Source organism: Amphiprion ocellaris, chromosome 2 (genome assembly GCF_022539595.1).
Source record: "Amphiprion ocellaris isolate individual 3 ecotype Okinawa chromosome 2, ASM2253959v1, whole genome shotgun sequence".
NCBI classification, from domain to species: domain Eukaryota; kingdom Metazoa; phylum Chordata; class Actinopteri; family Pomacentridae; genus Amphiprion; species Amphiprion ocellaris.
This window is the reverse complement of record NC_072767.1, coordinates 9,832,325-9,854,003: the sequence shown is the minus strand read 5'-3', so window position 1 is coordinate 9,854,003 and position 21,679 is coordinate 9,832,325. Positions and strand designations below refer to the sequence as shown.

The 21,679-nt window shown below is 38.0% G+C and overlaps 1 protein-coding gene across 1 annotated transcript; it reads left to right on the top strand.

Moving 5' to 3' along the window:
• The first annotated feature begins 67 nt into the window (after positions 1-67).
• Positions 68-17,402, top strand: lmnb2 (lamin B2). Its single transcript, XM_023282714.3, has 13 exons — positions 68-463; positions 1,879-2,015; positions 2,422-2,578; positions 7,786-7,911; positions 8,219-8,317; positions 9,125-9,196; positions 9,747-9,872; positions 10,035-10,255; positions 11,046-11,280; positions 11,559-11,666; positions 12,049-12,168; positions 12,262-12,339; positions 15,086-17,402. Exons 1-13 carry the CDS (start codon positions 245-247, stop codon positions 15,119-15,121), a joined length of 1,734 nt encoding a protein of 577 aa, XP_023138482.1. The 5' UTR covers positions 68-244; the 3' UTR covers positions 15,122-17,402.
• The last annotated feature ends 4,277 nt before the right edge of the window (positions 17,403-21,679 follow it).

Sequence of the window (21,679 nt, the reverse complement as noted above, 5' to 3'; positions counted from 1 at the left end):
CGCTCTCTACTTTTGGCGCGGTCTTGATAGCGGTGTCGGCCATCTTGGAATCACACCACTCTTTCAGGCAAGGCTCGGAGACGTTGTGTGGCACTGCAGCTCATTGATTGATATCTTATCACTAATTAAGAAGAGAAGCTGGTGTACATCCCCACTTTAACGAAGACAGTTGATAGCTCTAACAGTTTGTTTTCTAGTGCTCACTGAGAGGTGAAGCAAACTCAGGATCGTTGAAGGAACCGTTATGGCGACTGCTAGCGTTACCCCGAGCCGTGAAGCTGGCCGGTCAGCGGCCTCTACACCTCTCTCCCCTACCCGGATATCTCGCTTACAAGAGAAACAAGATTTGCAGCATCTGAACGATAGGCTGGCCGTGTATATCGACCGTGTCCGGGCACTGGAATTGGAGAACGACCGGCTGATGGTGAAAGTGTCTGAGAAAGAGGAGGTTACTACTAGGGAGGTAAGTCAAATACAAAAGTGTTTGTACTTATCCACATGTAGTCTTCTAACAGCAGGTCATTTGGAGTAGTGTTAAGTGTTCACTAAACAATACATGGTCACGTTTCGTTATGGATTACAAAGAATTGATGTCAAAGCAATACTAATAGATCACAACTAATGATGTTAAATATCGTTATTAATAACTTTCGGATTACTATGAAAATCTAAATAACGATTTACTGTGTTTACAACTTTATAGAAAAGACTACTGCATTCGCCTAACATGTTTGTTACCCGTAGTAATACGTACTGCATTCCTTAATCTCGGTTCAATCATAACCGGACTGGGAGGATTAAGCGGGTGGATACGCGCGCCAAGCTAATAACATGACCTATGATTTTTTTTCTCCGTTTACCTCAGGTGATCTTAGACTACAGACGTGCATAAGCTACTTTATCTTGAAACATTATAACTTGTAGTAGGTTAAGCTAATACTGAAGTCCTAGCGCGTCACTTTGTGTTTTCCCTGCCCATAAGCCTGTTTTCATCACGAAACTGCAAAATGTGCAATGAAAACAATTTGACACAGTACAGGTTTTGATTTTCTATAAATTTAGGTTCTTCTCTCCATTGTAAATAGATGCCTTTTACTCATCAAAAGGCACAGGATCAGTATCGTATTATATTTTGAAACTGTAAAAAAAAAAAACCTTGAAAGGTTGAAATTGTTTGAAAGGTTAAAACTAAGTAAGCCAAAAGATTTAAGACAACTGCAGCACTCTTTTACAGTGTTTCTCCAATGCATTTTCAGAAGTCCTTTTCTGATGTGGGATATGTATCATTGCTGGTCATTGAAGCTCTTTCAGACATAAGCCACTTTTCCCACTACAGTGCTGGAGAGTGCCATGGTACACACATGATATTTGTCATTTATGTGAGACTAGTCAATACAGCCAACCAATATCTATACACCACTTTATTTTCTGTAGGACAGGCTGAAGTCTATCCCAGCTGACTTAGGGTGAAGACAGGACCCTGGACAGGTCACCAGAGCCCTGAATATAGAGCCACTACCTGGTATTAACAGGACAAAAGAAAAAATTAATCTATAGACATTTAAATGTAAAGTGAAATCTGGACATTGTAACAGTTGATCACCAGTCTGTACTAACTGTATTATGTGTGCTTTGTTATATGATTAATTGAATGTATTTGCCCTGGACTCCATAAAGTAGTGCTGATACTAATTTTTTTTTTAAAAATGTGCAGACTAGGAATTAGATGACAAAATTTTAGCTTTTGATGTAAATTTGGAACTGCATTTGTTCCAGGATATCTGCTTACAAGTTTACTCACAGCCATCAATCAGTGATTTTTTTTATTTTTTTGTCAGCAAGGGAAACCATCTAGTAATTAGTTTTTGTGTCCTTTAGGTAACAGGTCTGAAGTCTCTTTATGAGGCAGAGTTAGCTGATGCGCGACGGGTTTTGGATGAAACTGCTAAAGAGAGAGCCAGGCTCCAGATAGACCTTGGCAAGGCTCATGCTGACCTGGAAGAAGCCACACGCAGGTAAGATAATGCACTATGTCTACAGTTCAGCCCACAGTTTCTTATAATCATGCAAGCTTTTGATTTTTTTTTATACGTTTTTATTAGACCAAAGTTTTGTTCAGCCTCGACATGGTGTAAACAAATGATAGAAGACAAGAAAACATTGTGTTAGAGAGGTTAATAATAAATTTTAACTCTTGATTGGTGAACTCTGGCTTGATTGTGTTCTGCTGGGAAAAGCCAACAGCAATCCTTGATGGCTGATTGGAAAATTTTAAACATTGTCCAACCCTGTAATCAAACTGATGATTTGAGACTAAGTTAGTCTGGAGACCAGATAAGCATTTGAAATTCGGGTCACCTGGAAGGGCACGGTCACTGGCTGTTTGAAGGCAGTAACATCTTTTCCTCTTTTGTGTTCCAGTACCAAGAAGAAAGATAGTGATCTTGCTGCAGCACTGTCCAGGACCAGTGGTTTGGAAGGCCAGCTGAGTAAGAGTGAAGCAGCTCTTTCAACAGCTTTAAGCCAGAATGCTGCTTTGACTAGTGAGCTAGCTGATGTCAAGAGTCTGCTGGCTAAGGTAAGTACTAAAGGTTTTCTATTCAGAATAAAGGAGAAGAAAGTAGGGATGGTTAAAGAGCAACTTGGAGGTAAAATTTTTCAGTAAATCTAGGCTTTAAGTTTCTTGGAACTGATAGTTGGAAAAGTTAATGCAGAATTTTTTGTTTCACAAGAAATAAAGTGAGAAATTCAGATTAAATAGTAGACTTTTTGGCGAGGGGATAGTTGCCAGTGCTGCATTTGTAGTGGAAAACACGCGAGTGTGTGCTTTTTTTAAATTAAAGACTGGAAGTTTATAAGATGCAATGAACCACTGGATGGGATGTCTATGTGTGACTGACTGCTGGCAGGGGCACATATCCATCAGAGTTTCAGCTTGACAAAATAGCGAACTGCAATGTATGTCTTCTTTTCTAATGATTGGTAACTTGCTGATCTCTCTCTCTTAATTTTTTTTTTTTTTTGAATATGTGTGATTTGACTGATACCAGGCAGTCTTTGTGCATTAGATTCCATTGTGGGTGAGCATCAGTAACTGGCCTCCACTGGTTTTATTATATAATTCCTTCAATCCTTGTCTGTTGCCACTGTTCACACTTAGCCTGCTCATAATTATGAGGCTGTGATCACGCATGTAGTTACAAATAAACACCTCTTCAGTGTCAAAACTAAGGTCAGGGTCAATTCTTATTATTGTTACGCTTGACTACTTGGGCGTGCTCCCTTTTCTAATGTGTCGACTAAGTTGTGCTTTTAGATGCAGGTGTCAAACCTTTACAGTTTCTGCTTGATTCTCTTACACATTGATCATTGATTGGTCATCTGCAGGGGTCGGCAACCTTTAGAGCTATTTGGACCCGTTTCCCACAGAAAAGAACGCACTGGGAGCCACAAAACCCTTTTGACATTTAAAAGGAAATAGCACTGCATATAACATTTTTTGTTTTGTTTTTTTGCCTTTACGCTATGCATAAACAAACTATAATGTGTTGCATGTATGAAATCACTGAACTCCTGCAGAGAAAACGAAATTATATGTGCATGCAACAAAAACATTTTGAACTTCGAAAAAAAGACGTTTGGGTTGAAGGTTACTTTCAAGTAAAATACTCAATGTCTAATCGAGTCCTTCTTGTATTTATGAAAAAAACGCCGAACTTAAACTGTCCACTGGCAGCAAACCAAAAATGCCGTCCTCTTCTGTGTGCCGTCATCCTTTTACTGGCACGTACAGTCAGCTGTCAACATGAATAATAAAAGAACTATTTCATTGAACAATGAAAAAAATATGATTATATGCAAAATAATAGGCAATTAAGATATTTATCATACTTGGTTAATGTGATTTCTGCTCCTGGGCCTCAGCGCACTGCGTCTGGACATCAGGGCTGTATGACGTCACCTTCATCCTTAGACAAGATCACAAGTTGTCATCTGTTAGGCGTGCGTGGTGTTTGTTTTTAATAAAGTTCATGTTGGAGAACACCTGCTCACATACATTGGATCCAAAGATCGACAGGACTCCAAGCGCATACTTTTTCATGTTCACATAAATGTCGGGGATATCATTCCATGTTTCGAACACAAGTTTATCTGGTTTGGGGAGGTTTTCAATATCGCTCCATTTGTGATTCTGAGCAAGAACGGCCTTCTGATGAGCAACATCTTCAAGATCAGCTGTCAAGCGTTTAAACTTGGACACCTATATGTCTTTGTCGGCTATGCCGGCCAGTTCCACCACAAGATCAGGTTGACTCACACCTACCAATGCAGTCGTATTCAGTTGGGATCGATGTTTAGGGGAGTGACAGAGAAGGATAATGTATTTTTTTTCCTACTCTGAACTCAAAGAACCATTTCCCAAACGATGTTTGCATTGCGATGATTGCAGAGTGTAAATCCTCGGAATTTATCATGTGAGCTTGTTTGAACTCCCTCAAATTGGGGAAGTGAGACAGTACCTCTCTGTAAATCTTTGGCAAGCATTGTCAACTTGCGCTCAAAAGCCAAAACCTCCTCCAGCATGTGCAGGGCTGTGCGTCCTTTCCTCTGAAGAGCTGTGCTCAGCCTGTTCAGGTGCGCTGTCATGTCTGCCATGAAGTGTAGCTTTTCCAGCCACTCTGGCTGTTCCAGTTCAGGAAAGGTGAGACCTTTGCTGCCCAGGAAAGTTTTCACTTCTTCCAGACAAGCAGCAAAGCTTTTCAACACCTCCCCTCTGGACAGCCACCGGACTTTGTTGCGTAGCAGGAGATCAGAATACATGCTTTCCGCCTCGTCCAGGAACAAACGGAACTGACGGTGATTTAAACCTTTTGCCATTATTTTATTGACAATCTGAATGACAACATTCATTACTTCTGTGCATTCTGGAGGAAATGTTTGAGCACACACTGCCTCTTGGTGCAGGATGCAGTGAAAAGTCAGCAGCTTTCTGTCCAGCGACTTCTGCATTAAAGCCACAAAGCCCTTCTGTGCTCCTGTCAAACTTGGTGCTCCATCAGTAGCCACTGACACTAGGTGGGTGGTGTTTATTATTATCAACTCAATCATTTCTTCTTGTGGTCCAGCAGAGTTTACATACCGGCAAAACAATGCTATTTGTTCAATATCACCTTTGACTTTAGATTCATCACAGGCAATTGAGTACACTACAGCTGAATTGATGTCTTTAATTTGCTGTCTGGTGATGTCTTCTGCCATTTTTATGGTTCTGTCTTTGACAGTCTTTGCAGAGAGGGGCATATCCCTGATTTTCTGCACAGTTTCACTCTTGTTTTTAAAGTCCGTGAATAGATGTTCAGATATCGTAATGAAAGATTCTTTTATATATTCTCCGTCTGTGAACGGCTTCCCGTGCCTGACTATTTCCTGAGCGGCCACAAAACTAGCATATGTAGTTGAATTTGCAGACTTTATCCACTTCTTTTTTTTTTTCCCCCAATATATTTATTGGATTTTTGTTTTCGTTACAAAGAAAAACAAAACACAACACAACATTCCGGCACAGTTTTGACAGACAGGAAATCTAGACAAATAGAATATAGTGAATATACAAATAGCCATACAGTAGAGGTTTACGAAAAGCCTCTATAAAGAAGTGCTGAGATGTCCATACCAATGTATGACATAAAAGGGTCCCAGATTTTACGAAAATGATCATCTTTTCCATGCAGTTTGCAGGTTAGATAGTCCAAAGATACATATTCTATTATTGTCCGATGCCACTGATTTTTACATGGTACTTTAGCCGAAATCCAGTTTACAAGGACACATTTCCACGCACAAAATGTAAGCATTCTATAAAGTCGTCTCTCATATTTACCAGTGATGGTGACATCAGTTATTCCAAGTAGTATAGTCAATGGATTACACACTGTAACATCAGAAAGTGAGAATATTTTACCTAATTCGCATTGTACATCATACCAGAAATATTTAATTTTTTCACATGACCAATAACAATGTGTAAGGGTGCCCAGCTCAATTTTACACTTGGGACATAGGACAAAGGTCAGAACTAAATTTATGGCGCTGAGATGGAGAAATATGCGCACGATGTAAAATTTTAAGTTGTAGAGCTTTTACCTGGTTACAAACACTTAGGAAATTGGCATTACTCCATGCATTGTCCCAATCCTCATTGCTGATTTCTATTCCCAATTCTTTTTCCTATAGTCCTCGCAAATGGGAATTGTTGGTGTTTGGATATTCTCTAAGTAAATTATAAGATTTTATCCACTTCTTGAAATGATTTTTGCTCAGATCAACCTTACGCATCAGTTCCGAAATGGCTTTTTTCTCTCATCTCCATGTGGATATTTTTGAGCAAAGGCTGCGTGTTTATTCTGGAAATGTCTTGTGACATTTGACTTTTTGTTGTTTGCAAGTTTCTCATTAAAAATTAAGCATACTGGTAAACCAGTTTCGTCAGCAGCGAAAGCAAGTGAATCTGCCTACGTGAGGTTAAACATTCTGTTTTCGTCAGACACTTTTCTTAGAATTCTCCATAGTTTGCCTACCTGGGGTCGAAAAGTTCCAAGAAATCGCGTGTCGGCGGGTGTAGCGCATTGGCGGTTGTGACGCATATTAGGAGCGACAAAAATCTTCCACACGTTTTATTTAGATTTTACAAGAGCACCATAATCTTCAAATTTAGAATTACATCATAAAAACTAATGATAAAATACATTTTAATTAAATATTCATTATTTATTTTCCAAAGCCAGAGAGAGCCGCAGCAGAGGGATGAAAGAGCTGCAGGTTGCCGACCCCTGGTCATGTGGGTGCCCAGCCTGCAAGTTGCTCTTTAATTAGTCTAAGAAGAAACTGATTTTACATTTATTGAAAGGTGGTATTTTAGTAGCCTTCAGATGCTCAAAATCTTATCAATCCACAATTATTTCAAACAACAAATATGTTTGTGGTAGTGCTGGGCGATATGACGGTACATATCGTGAGAACGATAGAAAAGTGTCTATTGTGCCATTTCTCTTCTATCATTTCTATCGTTTCTAACCTAATTTTTATCAATTATTACAGCAAATGTATCATTAAATAGCCTGCGACGATTGTATTAGTGTTTTCTTGTCACTATGCATACTCTAAGCTTATAAAAGTGAAAATAAAGAAGAATTGGGGGGGGGGGGGTGTTCGGATGTTCGGGTCCAGCCCTAGCAACAGGTTGAAGTTTCAAAAGTAAGCAATGACATTTTTGTCAAACTTTTCAGAGAATAACTGAAAACATACTTTATTGTGTTATATCGTGATATATATCCTTATCGTGATATAAAATAATCCATATCGTGATATATGAGTTTTTCCATATCGCCCAGCACTAGTTTGTGGCAGTGGTTTTCACACCAAACCAGCATTATTTTATACAGATATCGTCTGATGTTGCGTGAGGTGACTTCCAGTCAAATGGAATTATATTGATTTCATTGGAAACTGAAGCACAGAATTGTTAACTGCTCCACTGCAAGCTGAACACAAATGCTAGTCATACTGGAGACTGTGTAACAAAACAAATACAAAATCAGTAAATCATAATATAAAAAATAAATTCATGTTCATCCCACTACATACCGTCTTATTTACAGATTGTTTTCGGATTGCCAAACTGACATAAATAATGTTATTAGCTCTTGCTACCACAACTTGCTCATGATGTTTCAGTCAGTTAAACCCAATTTTGTCCATGTGCTAATTTTTTCTCATGGTGTATAGGCAGAGGACAGCCATGCTGTTGCTAAGCGCCAACTGGAAGCTGAGACACTGATGCGTGTAGACTTGGAGAACCGCTGTCAATCACTGAGTGAGGAGCTGGAGTTCAGGAAGAGCATGTTTGAAGAGGTAATGAGTGTATATGGCCGGTAAAATGCTTTGGCTTACGGCTTATCACTACTCAATTCTTTCTATTTTAATGGAATTTACTGGATTCATATAGGTACTGGAAATTCATGAAAACACAAACAAAATTTCAATGTTGTGTTTTGAAGATTTTTAAAAGTGCATCTATTTTAATGACTTCCTCATCCTTATCCACAGCCCAGAGATATTCAGATTACAAACTGTTTTGACAGATGGACCAAATCTGTAGAATTTATGTTGTGATTCGAATTTTTCTTGGCAACGCTCCCCCATTTCTCCTTGCGTTCAGGAGGTGCGCGAGTCCCGACGTCGACAGGAGCAAAGAATAGTGGAAGTGGACTCTGGAGTAAGACAGGACTATGAGTTCAAACTGACACAAGCTTTACAGGTATGTTGGGGGGAGAAATTGGCAACTGCCATTTTTAAATGCTGTCGTGTCGATGGTAGGGCTGACTGATGTAAAGAGTATATTTTAGATCTAACTTTTTTTCTACACTATATTTTAGACTCATCTAAAGCATGGATTCAAGTCTTTTTTTCATATAAGTCTGCAAGTATTATGCCGCAGTAACAAAGCAAAGACAGGTTTTTGGGAGACCATAAGTAGAGTAAGTAGAGATGAGGTCTACCTCCTGAAACTACACTGGGACCTGATTCCACAACAGAGGAGCCTGATAACTGAAGGCTCTGCCTCCCATTCCACCTCTGGAAATCACAAATAAACCTGCAGTCTGAGAGAAAAGTGCTCTATTAGGATAATACAAGACAATAAGGTCTTTAAGATGAGATGGAATTTTGACATTAAGAGCTTTTTATGCGACGAGCAGGATTTAAAATTTTATCCTGGATTTTTTTTGGAGCCATTGAAGAAAAGCTAATAGGGGAGAAATATGATCTCTCTTACTGGTTAAGTATTACTTACCATAAATGTCCTCTTCACTTGAAGACTAACACCTGACAACTTGTGGTCTAAAAATATGAATGTAAACAGACACTTGATGTTTATATTTGGCTTTATATATAAACACTGTCAAGTAGACAACAGACAGCTGTGTTTTGATTGTGAATTAATTGATTTTATTGATGGAATAAGTGCTGTTGACATTTGCAGAATTTTATTATGTGACTCAAGGCACTCCAAAAGGGAGTTTTCTTCTGTGAATAAGCATCAATCAGGTTTGTGTGATCCCACCAGGACCTAAGGAGGCAACATGATGAGCAGGTTTCTCTTTATAAGGAAGAACTGGAGCAAACTTTTCAGGCCAAGGTGAGACGCTAATCAATTTTTATACCTCTGTACCAGCAGTCACTGCAGACTTTATGTTTCGGGTTGTCCAAAAAATTTTCTAGCCTATTCTTGTGAGCATTATGTCTCTTGAATGGATTTCGTGAAATTTTGCACAAATGTTTGCTTGGTCTCAAAAATGTACTGATTATTTTGGGGCTTAAAGACCACTGTCACATCACATTGATCCCATTGTTGTGAAGATGAGAAAATGTCAATATATCTGATACAAATTTGGACTCAAAAATGAACTTATTAGAATTTGGTGGTCAAACTTGAAGGTCACTGCGACAGCACAAACCATGTTTTCGAACATAGCTTAAAAGTTCATATGCTAAATATGACATTTCACACAATTTACTATTTCATAGATTAACCTGGTGATGGCATTTGGTATCCAAAAATCAGGACAGATGTAGATGTACATTCCAATTTAACTGGTTTGGTGGAGGAATACGATCACAAGTTGTTAATTTTATGACATTTGTCTTTTAATCATTCTCACACATAGCCTGTCTTGGTCTCCCTGTAGTTGGATAATGCAAAGGTGTCCTCAGAGATAAATGACAAGGTAATGAGCACAGCTAAAGAGGAGCTACAGGAGTCCCGCACGAGAATAGAGAGTCTTGGATATCAACTCAGTGCCCTGCAGAAACAGGTACTGCTTTATGGTCAGCTGTCACACAATTGTAGACCTCTTCCAGTGCTCTCACAATTTCAAGTACTTCTGCTTTTAGCTTCATGAATTGTATTGCTAATTAGTAATACAATTCATAATCAAGGTTACGATGGTCGGCTGCATCTGTGTTTGTATCTGTAGGTGGCTGCTTCAGAAGATCGTATCAGAGAACTGGAAGAAATTCTCTCTGCAGAGCGAGACAAGCATCGCCGTGCCATGGAAGCAAAAGAGCAGGAGATGGCCGAATTGAGGGAAATGATGAACTCTCAACTCAGTGAATACCAGGAATTGCTGGATGTGAAGCTTGCTCTAGATATGGAGATCAATGCATATAGGAAATTGTTGGAAGGAGAAGAGCATAGGTATGCACTCTTGCAGGTCTAGGTTATATGCTATTAGTAACTGTGAAACAACTAAATTATGGTTTTACATTACATAAGTTTCAGCTGGGATCTGTCCTCTCACTTCACTATAAAAGCATTTTTTCCTCTTATAGAGTAATCGGGACAGAACTGTTTCCCTTATGCAGCTGCAGTAACCAGTCTTTCCTTCTATTTTCAGGCCTTGTGTCATTTCAGTGTTCAACTGTGTGGATACAAAAGAAATTAGTATCCTGCAAAATGCTTTGAGCATATGAACAAACTGAAATTAAATGTGAACCTTCAGCCAGTTAGTGCTTGTGTAAGATATTGTAAAACAGGCAGCATAATTCACTCTTTAGTGGCATTAATTAATGAAGTTCATGTTGAAAAAACTGTAAATGCTGTTTTTGTCGTGATGTATATCTGAATGACACAGACATCACTTTAACAGATCTGTCTGAAAAGATCTTTAAAATAGAACCTGGTTCTTTAGAAGAAAATGGCAGCAGTATTGGGTTTCTGTGCCTTGTGCTTTTGGTTTTTAGGTAGATTAGAAGCTGAGGAGGAAATACATGAACTAGGTGGGAGTGGGTTCAGATGGAATCTTTGTTTTTGTTAGTATTCTTACATTAATAGTGGCTTATTTCTCATTTACAGGACAGGTTTTGACTCTTGTCTTGCTAACTTCTGTGACTGTCTTCTCTTGCTAACTTCTGACAGCTTGGACCTTGCTGTGCCAAGGAGTAGTGGCTAGCCAATAATTCACCGAGGACTGTTGTGCTTCTTTCAGACTGAAGCTGTCCCCCACCCCATCTTCTCGAGTCACTGTTTCCAGGCTAACAGGATCTTCTTCTTCCCGCTCCTCTAAGAGGATGAGAGTGGAGGTGGAGGCTAAGGATGTGACAGAGATGGAAAGAGAGGGGCAGCTGCTGGTGTCAGAAGAGGCCACAGCTAGTGGAGCAATTACCATATCACCAACTGATATGGATGGAAATGCAGTCACACTCACCAATGATACTGAGCAGGTCTGTAAGACTGAACTAGCTGCATAAATGAGCAACACATGGTAATTATTGCATCAGATTGTTACAACAAAAGCTGAATATGTAAGTCTTTATTAAGGTTGGATTAATTAAGGTAGAAAAACCTGAAAGAAACAATACACACAGCAACCTGTCGGATTCAGAAGCAAGTTTTGCAAAAACAATCTAATGGTAAATGGATTGCATTTCTATGGTGCTTTTTTTTAAAAAACCTTGGTGGACAAAGCACATTATAGCAAGTGTTTCCTTGTATTTTGCAGGACCAGCCTTTGGGCAACTGGAGATTGAAGAGAGAAGTTGATGATGGGGAGGAGATCATCTACAAGTTCTCCCCAAAATTTATCCTCAAGGCTGGACAGTCAGTCACGGTACAATATATAAAGCAGAAAATTGTGTTATAATGGACCATGTGATGTGTCACAAACATTGAATTGGTGATCAACTTTATCATTTGGTAACCTCCCACCTGTTCACGGGCAAAAGACATCACTTGCTGAATATTTTCTTATCGATAATCACTACAATATACCAGTGTTCCTGAAACACCCCACAATGCGGGCTGCAGTAGCTGATCGAAGTTCAAAAAGTACTACAACAGGCACAGGCAGCAAATGCGACCATTTTGTTTGCAGTCTGGAGCCCTGGCTTGTATGATTTTTATATTTAAACTTATATGTTGAAGTTAACTAAGTTATATATACCTAATTCTAAACATTATTGTTTTGTTTATGTATATTTTTACTTGCACAGGTGTGGTCCGCTGACGCTGGTGTGGCCCACAGTCCACCTTCTGACTTGTTGTGGAAAAGCCAGGCTTCCTGGGGCACAGGAAGTGACATTGTTACCACTTTGATCAACGCTGATGGCGAGGTAAAGAATCACATGCATGATCTACCATACCTCTTTTCTCTGCTTTAGCTTCATACATGGTTTGTCTGTTTTGACTTGTGAATTGTCCTGCAGGAGGTGGCAAGGAGAAGTGTGACCAAGACCCAGGTGGAGGTAGAAAATGGAGAGGAAGAGGAGGAAGTGGCACAAACGGTGACTACCATTTGCACAAATATTTGCACAGGACTGTCATCCTATGTAGGGAAATATATTCAAATTCTCATACAAATGTAGCAAATTATAAAAAAACTTCATCCATAATGGTTTGAAATGCAATGTGTACCTGTAACAAAAGTATAGGAAAATTTTGAATTCAGAAAAGCCTTTAATGTCAAGTCAATTCACACGCACAAGGAATTTGACATGGTGTATAGAGTTGCAGTACTCAGCAACAACAGACAGTAAAAGAATAAATGCATGGATCTAAATCTGAGAAATTCTAAATAAAAATGCTCTAAGTAGATGAAGTACTGTTTAGATTAAAAAGGGATAATAAACACATTCTGCCACACCTTAACCCTAACCCTTCCAATTAGTGTCAATGAGACTGTCTTTTTGCACCATGTTCTTTTATGCCAGATAAGCTTGCAATGCTGAAGCTGACACTCAGAGACGTGAGAGACAAAGGCAGAGAGGTAGTCTCAGTACAGTTCAGTTGTTTAAATATATAATATAGAAAATATAATATATATGTGTGTATGTATATACAGTGGCATGAAAAAGTATCTGAACCCTTTGGAATTTCTCACATTTCTGCAAAAAATCACCATCAAATGTGATCTGATCTTTGTTAAAATCACACAAATGAAAAAACAGTCTGCTTTAACTAAAACCACCCAAACATTTATAGGTTTTCATAATTTTAATGAGGATAATATGCAAACAATGACAAAAGGGGGAAGAATAAGTAACTGAACCTTCTGCCTAAGGAGACTTTGAGAGCAATTAATACCAATTTTTACCAAATAATTTAAGTCAGGGGTGTGTCCAGTCACTGAGGAGTGGCTTAAAGCTGCCCTGCCCACTATAAAACACACACCTGGTAAGAATTGTGTCTTGATGAGAAGCATTGTCTGATGTGCACCATGGCTCGCTCAAAAGAGCTCTCTGAAGACCTGCGATCAAGAATTGTTGATTTGTATAAAGCTGGGAAAGGTTACAAAACCATCTCTAAAAGTCTGGATGTTCGTCAATCCACAGTTAGAGAAATTTTCTACAAATGGAGAGAGTTTGGCACTGTTGCTTCTCTCCCAAGGAGTGGCCGTCCACCAAAAATGACAACAAGAGTTCAGCGCAGAATGCTCAGAGAGGTAAAAAAGAACCCTAGAGTGTCTGCTAAAGACTTACAGAAATCACTGGTACAGTCCAATATCTCTGTGCATACATCGACAATATGTAAAACACTGGCCAAGAATGGTGTTCATGGGAGGACTCCACGGAGGAAGCCACTGCTCTCTAAAAAAAACATTGCTGCATGTTTAATGTTCGCAAAAAGGCACTTGGACACTCCACAGAACTTCTGGCAAAATATTTTGTGGACTGATAAAACGAAAGTTGAATTGTTTGGGAGGAACAGACAACGTCATGTATGGAGGAAAAATGGAACAGCTCACCAACATCAACACCTCATCCCCACCGTGAAGCATGGTGGAGGGAGCATCATGGTTTGGGGCTGTTTTGCTGCCTCAGGGCCTGGACAACTTGAAATCATTAATAGAAAAATGAATTCAAAAGTTTATCAGGATGTTTTGCAGGAAAAGCTGAGGCCGTCTGTCAGACAGTTGAAGCTAAAAAGAGGATGGATGCTGCAACAGGACAATGACCCAAAACACAGAAGTAAATCAACTTCAGAATGGTTTCAGAAGAACAAAATACACGTTCTGGAGTGGCCAAGTCAAAGTCCTGACTTGAACCCCATTGAGATGCTGTGGCATGACCTCAAGAGAGCGATTCATGCCAGACATCCCAGGAATCTGACTGAACTGCAGCAGTTTTGTAAAGAGAAATGGTCCAAGATTGATCCTGATCGATGTTCCAGACTGATCTGCAACTACAGGAAACATCTGGTTGAAGTTATTGCTGCCAAAGGGGGGGCAACCAGATATTAAATGTGAAGGTTCAGTTGCTTATTCCTCCCCCTTCTGTCATTGTTTGCATGTTATCCTCATTAAAAATATGAAAACCTATAAATGTTTGGGTGGTTTTAGTTAAAGCAGACAGTTTTTTTCATTTGTGTGATTTTGACAAAGATCAGATCACATTTGATGGTGATTTTATGCAGAAATGTGAGAAATTCCAAAGGGTTCAGATACTTTTTCATGCCACTGTATATATATATACACACACACACACACACACACACACACACACACACATACATCTCTACAATGATAAGCTCTGAATTCTTTAAAAGTCTTGTACTTTGTCTGCCCACTGTGTGTGGCACACCTCAGAGATGTTCACATTGACACAGTCCACGGTGTATCCAGCTGCTATAACCTGTAAAAACTGCAAAATCACTGTCTTTTAGAAACCTCTGTTGGAACCAAGTGTGTTCTCCTAGCATGTTTCTGTGCTTGATATTAGGAGCAATCTGACCATCTGTGTAGCAGACCTTCAGGAACCTATTGTATTATAAATGGAACTATATTCAGTTTCAAAGTCGGCATCAGTCTGTGGACGCAGAAGAAATGAGCTGGCCTCTAAGCAGCACTTGCTATCAAGCTGTAGCACTGCTTGTGATCCATACGCGTATAATCTGGGCTCCTTTCAAATCCTTTTGAGTCCATCAAAAAATCTGTTTTCGTTCTGTTTTCCGAATGAATCAGCTTATGCAATAAGCGATAAAATGCCTCATAGAATGTTTTGTTTTGACTGCAAACCTTTGTTTTTCCAACAGGGCAAAGTGTCATCCAGAGAGTGTGCCATCATGTGAAGCCTTCCTGTTATGTCGATGGCTTTGACTTCCACATTATATATATTTTTTCCCTCTAGACTGCTCAGATTTGATCTTGCCCATTCTCTTATCAATTGGTGTTTTTATTGTTCAAAATAATATAATCATTTTTTAGAATAATGGACACTGTGCTTATTGCACTCCACATTTTAATATGGGTCATATTCCTAAATATCACTGGCAATGACAACACTAGTGGATAATACAAAGGTGACGGATCCAAACATTTTGACTGTGGTATTACATCTGAATATTCCCACCCATACTAATAGTACTGTACATGTCAAAGCTTCATTCTATTGGCTGTCTTATACTTTGAAGTAAGTATTTAATTTCATACTTTAAGCACAGCAGAGCACAATATTTCCTGAGTGTATTTCACAGACATTTGTTTTTGGCACATTCAAAGCCTTTCAGAATGTGCTTCTCATCTATAACACTTAAAAGATGTGGTTACCCAGATTTTGCCTGTTACATAATTTTCTTTATATTTTTTATTTTACATCTTCCTTTGATCTGCATACATTGCAAATGACATGGAAGGCCTGTTTGCTGCCATTGTGTGGTCTGTAGTGGAAGTAAAATTTGCTCTGTCAAGACAATGAAACCGTTGACTCTGTCTTATCCAAGAAATCAAAAAAAAAACAAAAAAAACCTTCAGAACAGGGATATTAACAGTTTTTGCAGATACTGCAAGCTACTAAGTCAGCTGTGCAGCCTGAAAGCTTGGTTGGAATTGGGTAGCTTTACGGAGAACAGAGTGGGTGTGTCAGTAATAGTGGTCTGTTCGTATCACATTTTTCTTAAAAGCATAACAGAATGAAAACCTTTAGTGCACACTAAGATCTTAAGTTTGTAGAAAAAGTCTTTTGGTCAAAGTCTCGTCACTGAAAGGGGAAGTAAGCTGTTCACAAAGCTTCTGTCTTGCTCTCTCTCTATCTTGTTTTTTTTTAAAGGTTGAATTTCAGTCTTCTGTCTTAACTCACATCACTGAGTGCAATGTTCACAGATGTTTCTATTCCGATTCAGTCTCCCAATCAACAAAGATGAATGGTTTTAGATTTGCTAAGCGTTGAGTCTCTGAGCCAAAGGACCTAAGGTCACACAGACCAGAAACGGTGTATGCATTCTCAAGAAAGGAAATGAAAGTGAAACTTTGCTTTATTTAGCAATCATGTAATGTCTGAAACCACAATGTGGACTGGGTTTCTGAACAATGACCACCTGCAGAAAACCTAATGACAACTGTCTCTTAGGAATGAACACACATATTGAATTGAATTGAATGAAATATACATCCAATACAAAGAAAACGGCTGTTGTGATAAATAGGTATGTTTATAAGCATAGAATTGGTAGCTGGTTATGTGGTTGTCAGCTCTGCTATAATAACAGTAGGCAAGTTTCATATCCTGGGATTGTTTGTCCTTGAACAATATAACATTGCTGCTCTCAAATCACGAGTGGCCAAAATAATGGAGTTATAACTGGTGGAAGAGGGTGTTCAGCTATGGTGCTGAAATAATATCCTAAAAAAATTTGTGACTCGTCAATCTGAAATATTAAACTGACATGACATTGCTTTCAATTTTAAGTACGCACAAGGAAATGATAAAAACACCACTTCTGATACAGTGTGTGAGGGAATATTCTGATGGACTGTATTGTCTCCATCTCTATTTCCTATTATGCTGTTTGAGTGTTTCTCTTACATCTAGTGTGCATTCTTGTGTGTTTGTATAGCGTGTGTTACATTGCTAGTTTTTCTATATAATGCTTGTCTATGTAATCACTTTGTTAACATGATATTTCTTTTATTATTTTGTATCTAGGATTTCTTGGGTGGTTAAGATAGGGTGTTTTTGACCTAAATAGAAGGAGAAAACAGATTCGTGGGTTTAAATATATTTCAGGGTTCATATAAGACAGTAACTGAACACTATTCTTAAGCGTCCTACTTGGAGTTTAAAGTTTTTACGTAGTGAGTAAAAGATACGAAAACCACCTTCTGAGTTAATGCAGGCAGAAATTGATAACTGAAAGTGTAATTACTATTAAGCAACCAACCTTGTATAATTAAACACTCCAATCTTGGATCAACTGTTCTGTTACAAATAGTTAATAGAACCTTTTACAGCAGAGTTTGAATAAGCAGAGGCGTGGTGTTGTTCATGTGGGGGCGGGGGCATGCCAAATTTCAGTTTTCTCTCATGATTAACTGTTACTACTTTTTGTATACAATAAATGTTTTACATACGCATATTTGGTATTACTGGTGTTTTATGTACACACAAGTCAAGTTGAACTGACAAATGCCTCTTCATTTCAAAGGCATGATTATACATAAATACAGAAATCTATATGTTACATTAAGTGGTGTTACCTTTAATTTTTTGTGAGATTTGACCGTTAATAGTACTATTTATCTTGAAAATTACTGGACAGATTTCAGTGGAGTTTTTTAAAATAATTGTTACCAAGATAATGACCAGATACATATTAAAACTTTATGCCCTGCAATGTATATCCTTCAGTGTTTCAAAGCTTCTCTCTTTTATACATGGTAAAGTCTTGACCTTACTATGTTAAGTGCACTGATGGGACTTGTGTTATGATCAGTGTTCCCTGTAATTTTTCATGAATCTGAGCAAACACACAAACTCCCTGAGCGTCCCTTGGACCACTGTGAGCAACATCAGACGTGTGCACTGTGGTCACACCAGAAAATAAGTCACTGAAGTTCAACTGTTTCAAATTTCGAGCATTCATAATTCATGCATTTTAGTAAGCTCTTCCCATTCACTTTACTTACTAAACATTATTTTTGTAGAAAGAAGTCACAAACTCCCCGTCGGCAGGAAATAAAGCAGATAAGGTGCAACAGGATCACTCCAAACTCCCTAGTATGATTATTAGCATTTGTAAACATATCCCAAAACTAGAGAGTCTGACCACAGGGAGGCACCAGTGATCTACCAGAACTTCTAAAATCTCTGCAGAGCCCAGTATGGACTGCAAGGCTCCAGTAACTGTTTACAGAAGTCGCTCTATTTTATACACATCTGCTTATCCTAGGGTCGAAATCTGTCAATAAATGATGTCTTTAAAAATCATTTCCATGTATTATTGACAGATGTATTTTTCTTTACTGATATCCTTATATGGCATAGCAACAAAAAATTGATAGAGAATACGTTATCTTTTTAGACCTCATTTCACCTTTTCTCGTCTCCTTCAGCTATTGTTGTCACAAAGGAAGTTGGAGTTAGAAGGTTAGGTTTGTCTAGGATTTACGTTTTGAAATTAATCCTAGACATGCAGCAAGACCTCATCAAGTTTCTCCAACAATTGTGGTGCCAGTGACTAAAACGTATTAAAAAAAGGTTTAACAGATTAGCATAACTGTTGTAGCTGTGTATCACCAAATCTGAACATTTGAAATGTTTTGTATGAATACATTAAAATGTGAGTGCAGAAATGTTTTGATGGCATGAATTCAAATACCTGAATAAATAAAAAAAATAATCTGAACAAACAGAATTTGAAAAAGATTTTCACAAATAATTTCATAAAGTTTATAACTCAGTTCTAACTATGAGAGAATGTTTAAACCAACCGATATCACTACACATTCCATCTACAGTGCTGTGAATAAGTATTTGTATTTATTTGTTTTAAAGATTTTAACAAAGATAACCAATGAAAAAATAAAATGCAGTTTTTAAATGATTTCATTTACTGAAGAAAAGAATGTTGTCCAACCCCATCTTGCCTATGTGAAAAAGTAACTGCCCCCTTAGCTACCAATCTACCAAATGATCAAATTCATTTGGCGATTGGGTTCAACCTCACCATCCACATTCACATATGATTACTGTCAGGTTTGTTCAGTCTGAACATCACCAAATAGAGCCTGTCTGACATCATCAAGTAGTTAAATGGTCTCAAAAAGCAGCACTTGATGCCATGTTCTAAAGAGATTCAAGAACAGATGCAATGTCATTGACATTTATTATTCTGGAAAAAGTTACAAAGGCATTGCTGAGGCTCTGGGACTCCAGAGAAGCACACAGCAAGAGACATTATCTACAAATGGAGAAAACATGGAACAATGGTGAACCTTCCCAGGAGTGGACCAACTACCTACATTTCTCCAAGAGTGCATTTGCATCTAGTCCAAGAGGTCACAAAAATACCTAGACGAACATCAAAAGATCTGCAGACCTCACTGGCCTTAGTTAAGGTCTGTTTGCATGACTCTACAACAAGGAATATGCTGTGTGAAAATGGCATCATGGGAAACTTTCAAGGTGCAAACCACTACTGTTCAAAAAGAACAAAGGTTTGTCAAGAATTTGCCAAAAAAATATCTAGATGAGCCCTAAGACTTTTGGAATAACATCCTGTGGACTGATGAGTTAAAGGTGGAACTTTTTGGAAGACATGGGTCTGTAACGTCTGGTGTAAAACTAATACTGCATTCAACAAGAAGAACATGATACGAACAGTGAACCATGGTGGTGGTAATATGATGGTTTGGGGCTGCTTTTCTTCCACAGGACCTGGACAACTTGTCGTAACTGATGGAGCCATGAATTCTGTTCTCTATCAGAAAATCCTCCAGGAGAATATCCACCCGTTGGTTCATGGCTTAAAATTCAACACAAATTAGTTATGCAGCATGGCAATTACCCAAAACACACAAGCCAGTCCCCCTCTGAGTGGCTCAAAAAGAACAAAATTGAGGTTTTGGAGCGGCCAAGTGAAAGTCTGGACTTGAATCCAATTGAGATGCTGTGGTGAGACCTTAAAATGGCAGTTTATGCTTGAAACCATCAAATGTGACTGAATTACAACTATTCTGCAGATGTATGGCGATGTAAAAGACTGATCACAACCTGTAACAAACGTTTAACTGCCAAGGAACCAATCAGTTATTAGGTTTCAGGGGCATTTACTTTTTCACAGGGATGATACAGGTTTTCTATAATTTGTCAATAAATCATCATTTAAAAACTGCATTTTGACAGATTTCCACTGAACTTTGGATTGTTAGGTTTCTCTGTTCAAATTTGTTAGGTCTTCTCTTCACCTTACAGTGGTGGAAAAAAGTTTTCAGACACCCTTAAAATTTTACACGATTTCAAATATTTTGAAATATTTGTGGAAAAATCTTTTTTGTTTATCAAAAGGTATGGCTGCATTAGACAGACACAAACAAATAAAAAATTATGTATTTTTTGTTTATTGTTTAGAAGAAAAACTGACAAAGGTTCCTTGTTTTATCCATTTTTATCTCTGCAAAACTTTTTGGTTTTATATAGACACGAAGCACGACAACAAAAATTGCGTCTTTTAATAAAAAGCATGACCTTCATTAGTGGATCACTGGTACCAAAATGACACAATACTGGAACTAATCAATTTTAAGTTTTTAATGGCTTTTTTAAAAAGGATTTGTTTGGTATTTTGGCTGTGACTGTACTAAAAGAAATTGCACTTGAAGACCTAAGAGTGATTCTTAATGTAATATTTCACCACTGTATGTTAAGTACTATGAGAGGACATATGTTGCGAATTGAACTGAAAATAAGCAGATTGAAATGACTTTTCTTAATATTGAGCTGGATTTTAAAACCACACATCTGTCAGATATTTACAATTGCATGCTAAATTATTCAACCCGCATGTTATAATTAGTACTGTAGACCTAAGAACATTGCTGAGCTGGAGACCATTGTCCATGAAGAATGGGCTAAGATTCCCAAGAAGTGCTGCCAGAAGCTTGTTGGAGATGATACCTCCCATGTACAGCAGGTCATTGCAGCAAAAGGATGCTGCATAAAGGACTAAAGCCTCATAGGGGGTTGAATAATATTGCAACCTGCTTTTTGCAAAAAAGGTGAAATTTTGGCTGGATTATGAATTAAATCTTCATTTTTGCTTTTGTATTATATTTTGATAAACTAACTGTTCACCTCTTATGTGATTTAGTAATTGCCTGCAGTTGTAATGTTGCTTATTTTGCGAGAATGTATAAAATGTCAAGGGGGTTGAATAATTGTGCATGCAGCTGTATATCTTTAAAAAAAAAAAAAAACACGTTTTTTTCCATTTTGTATTGTCTTATTTGTTGATTTAACGTTGAGCATTTGAGTTCTCCACATCTAGTCCTAACCCTTTCTTACATTAATTATTTTAAAAAATATACAAGATACACAACATGTCCTAAAATTTTGAGCTTTTAACTAATAGTTAACACAATGAGGCATGTCCAGCTGATTACTTATATTATGGCATTAAGTAAATGTTTTTTGTATTAAAGGTTTTTGAAATTTTATGTTAAAATGTGTAAAGTTGCAGAAAGTTCCAGAAGTATTTGGCTTATGTGAATAAAGCTACATTTAAAAAAATGTCTTTTTTTTAATCTCTCTTGTATCATTTCATAAATCAGAGATCCAGCTGACCCCTAGAGGTTGGATCGTAACAAAATACTGTCAACAGCCATTCATTTTTTTCTTTTTGCCATGTTTTTAT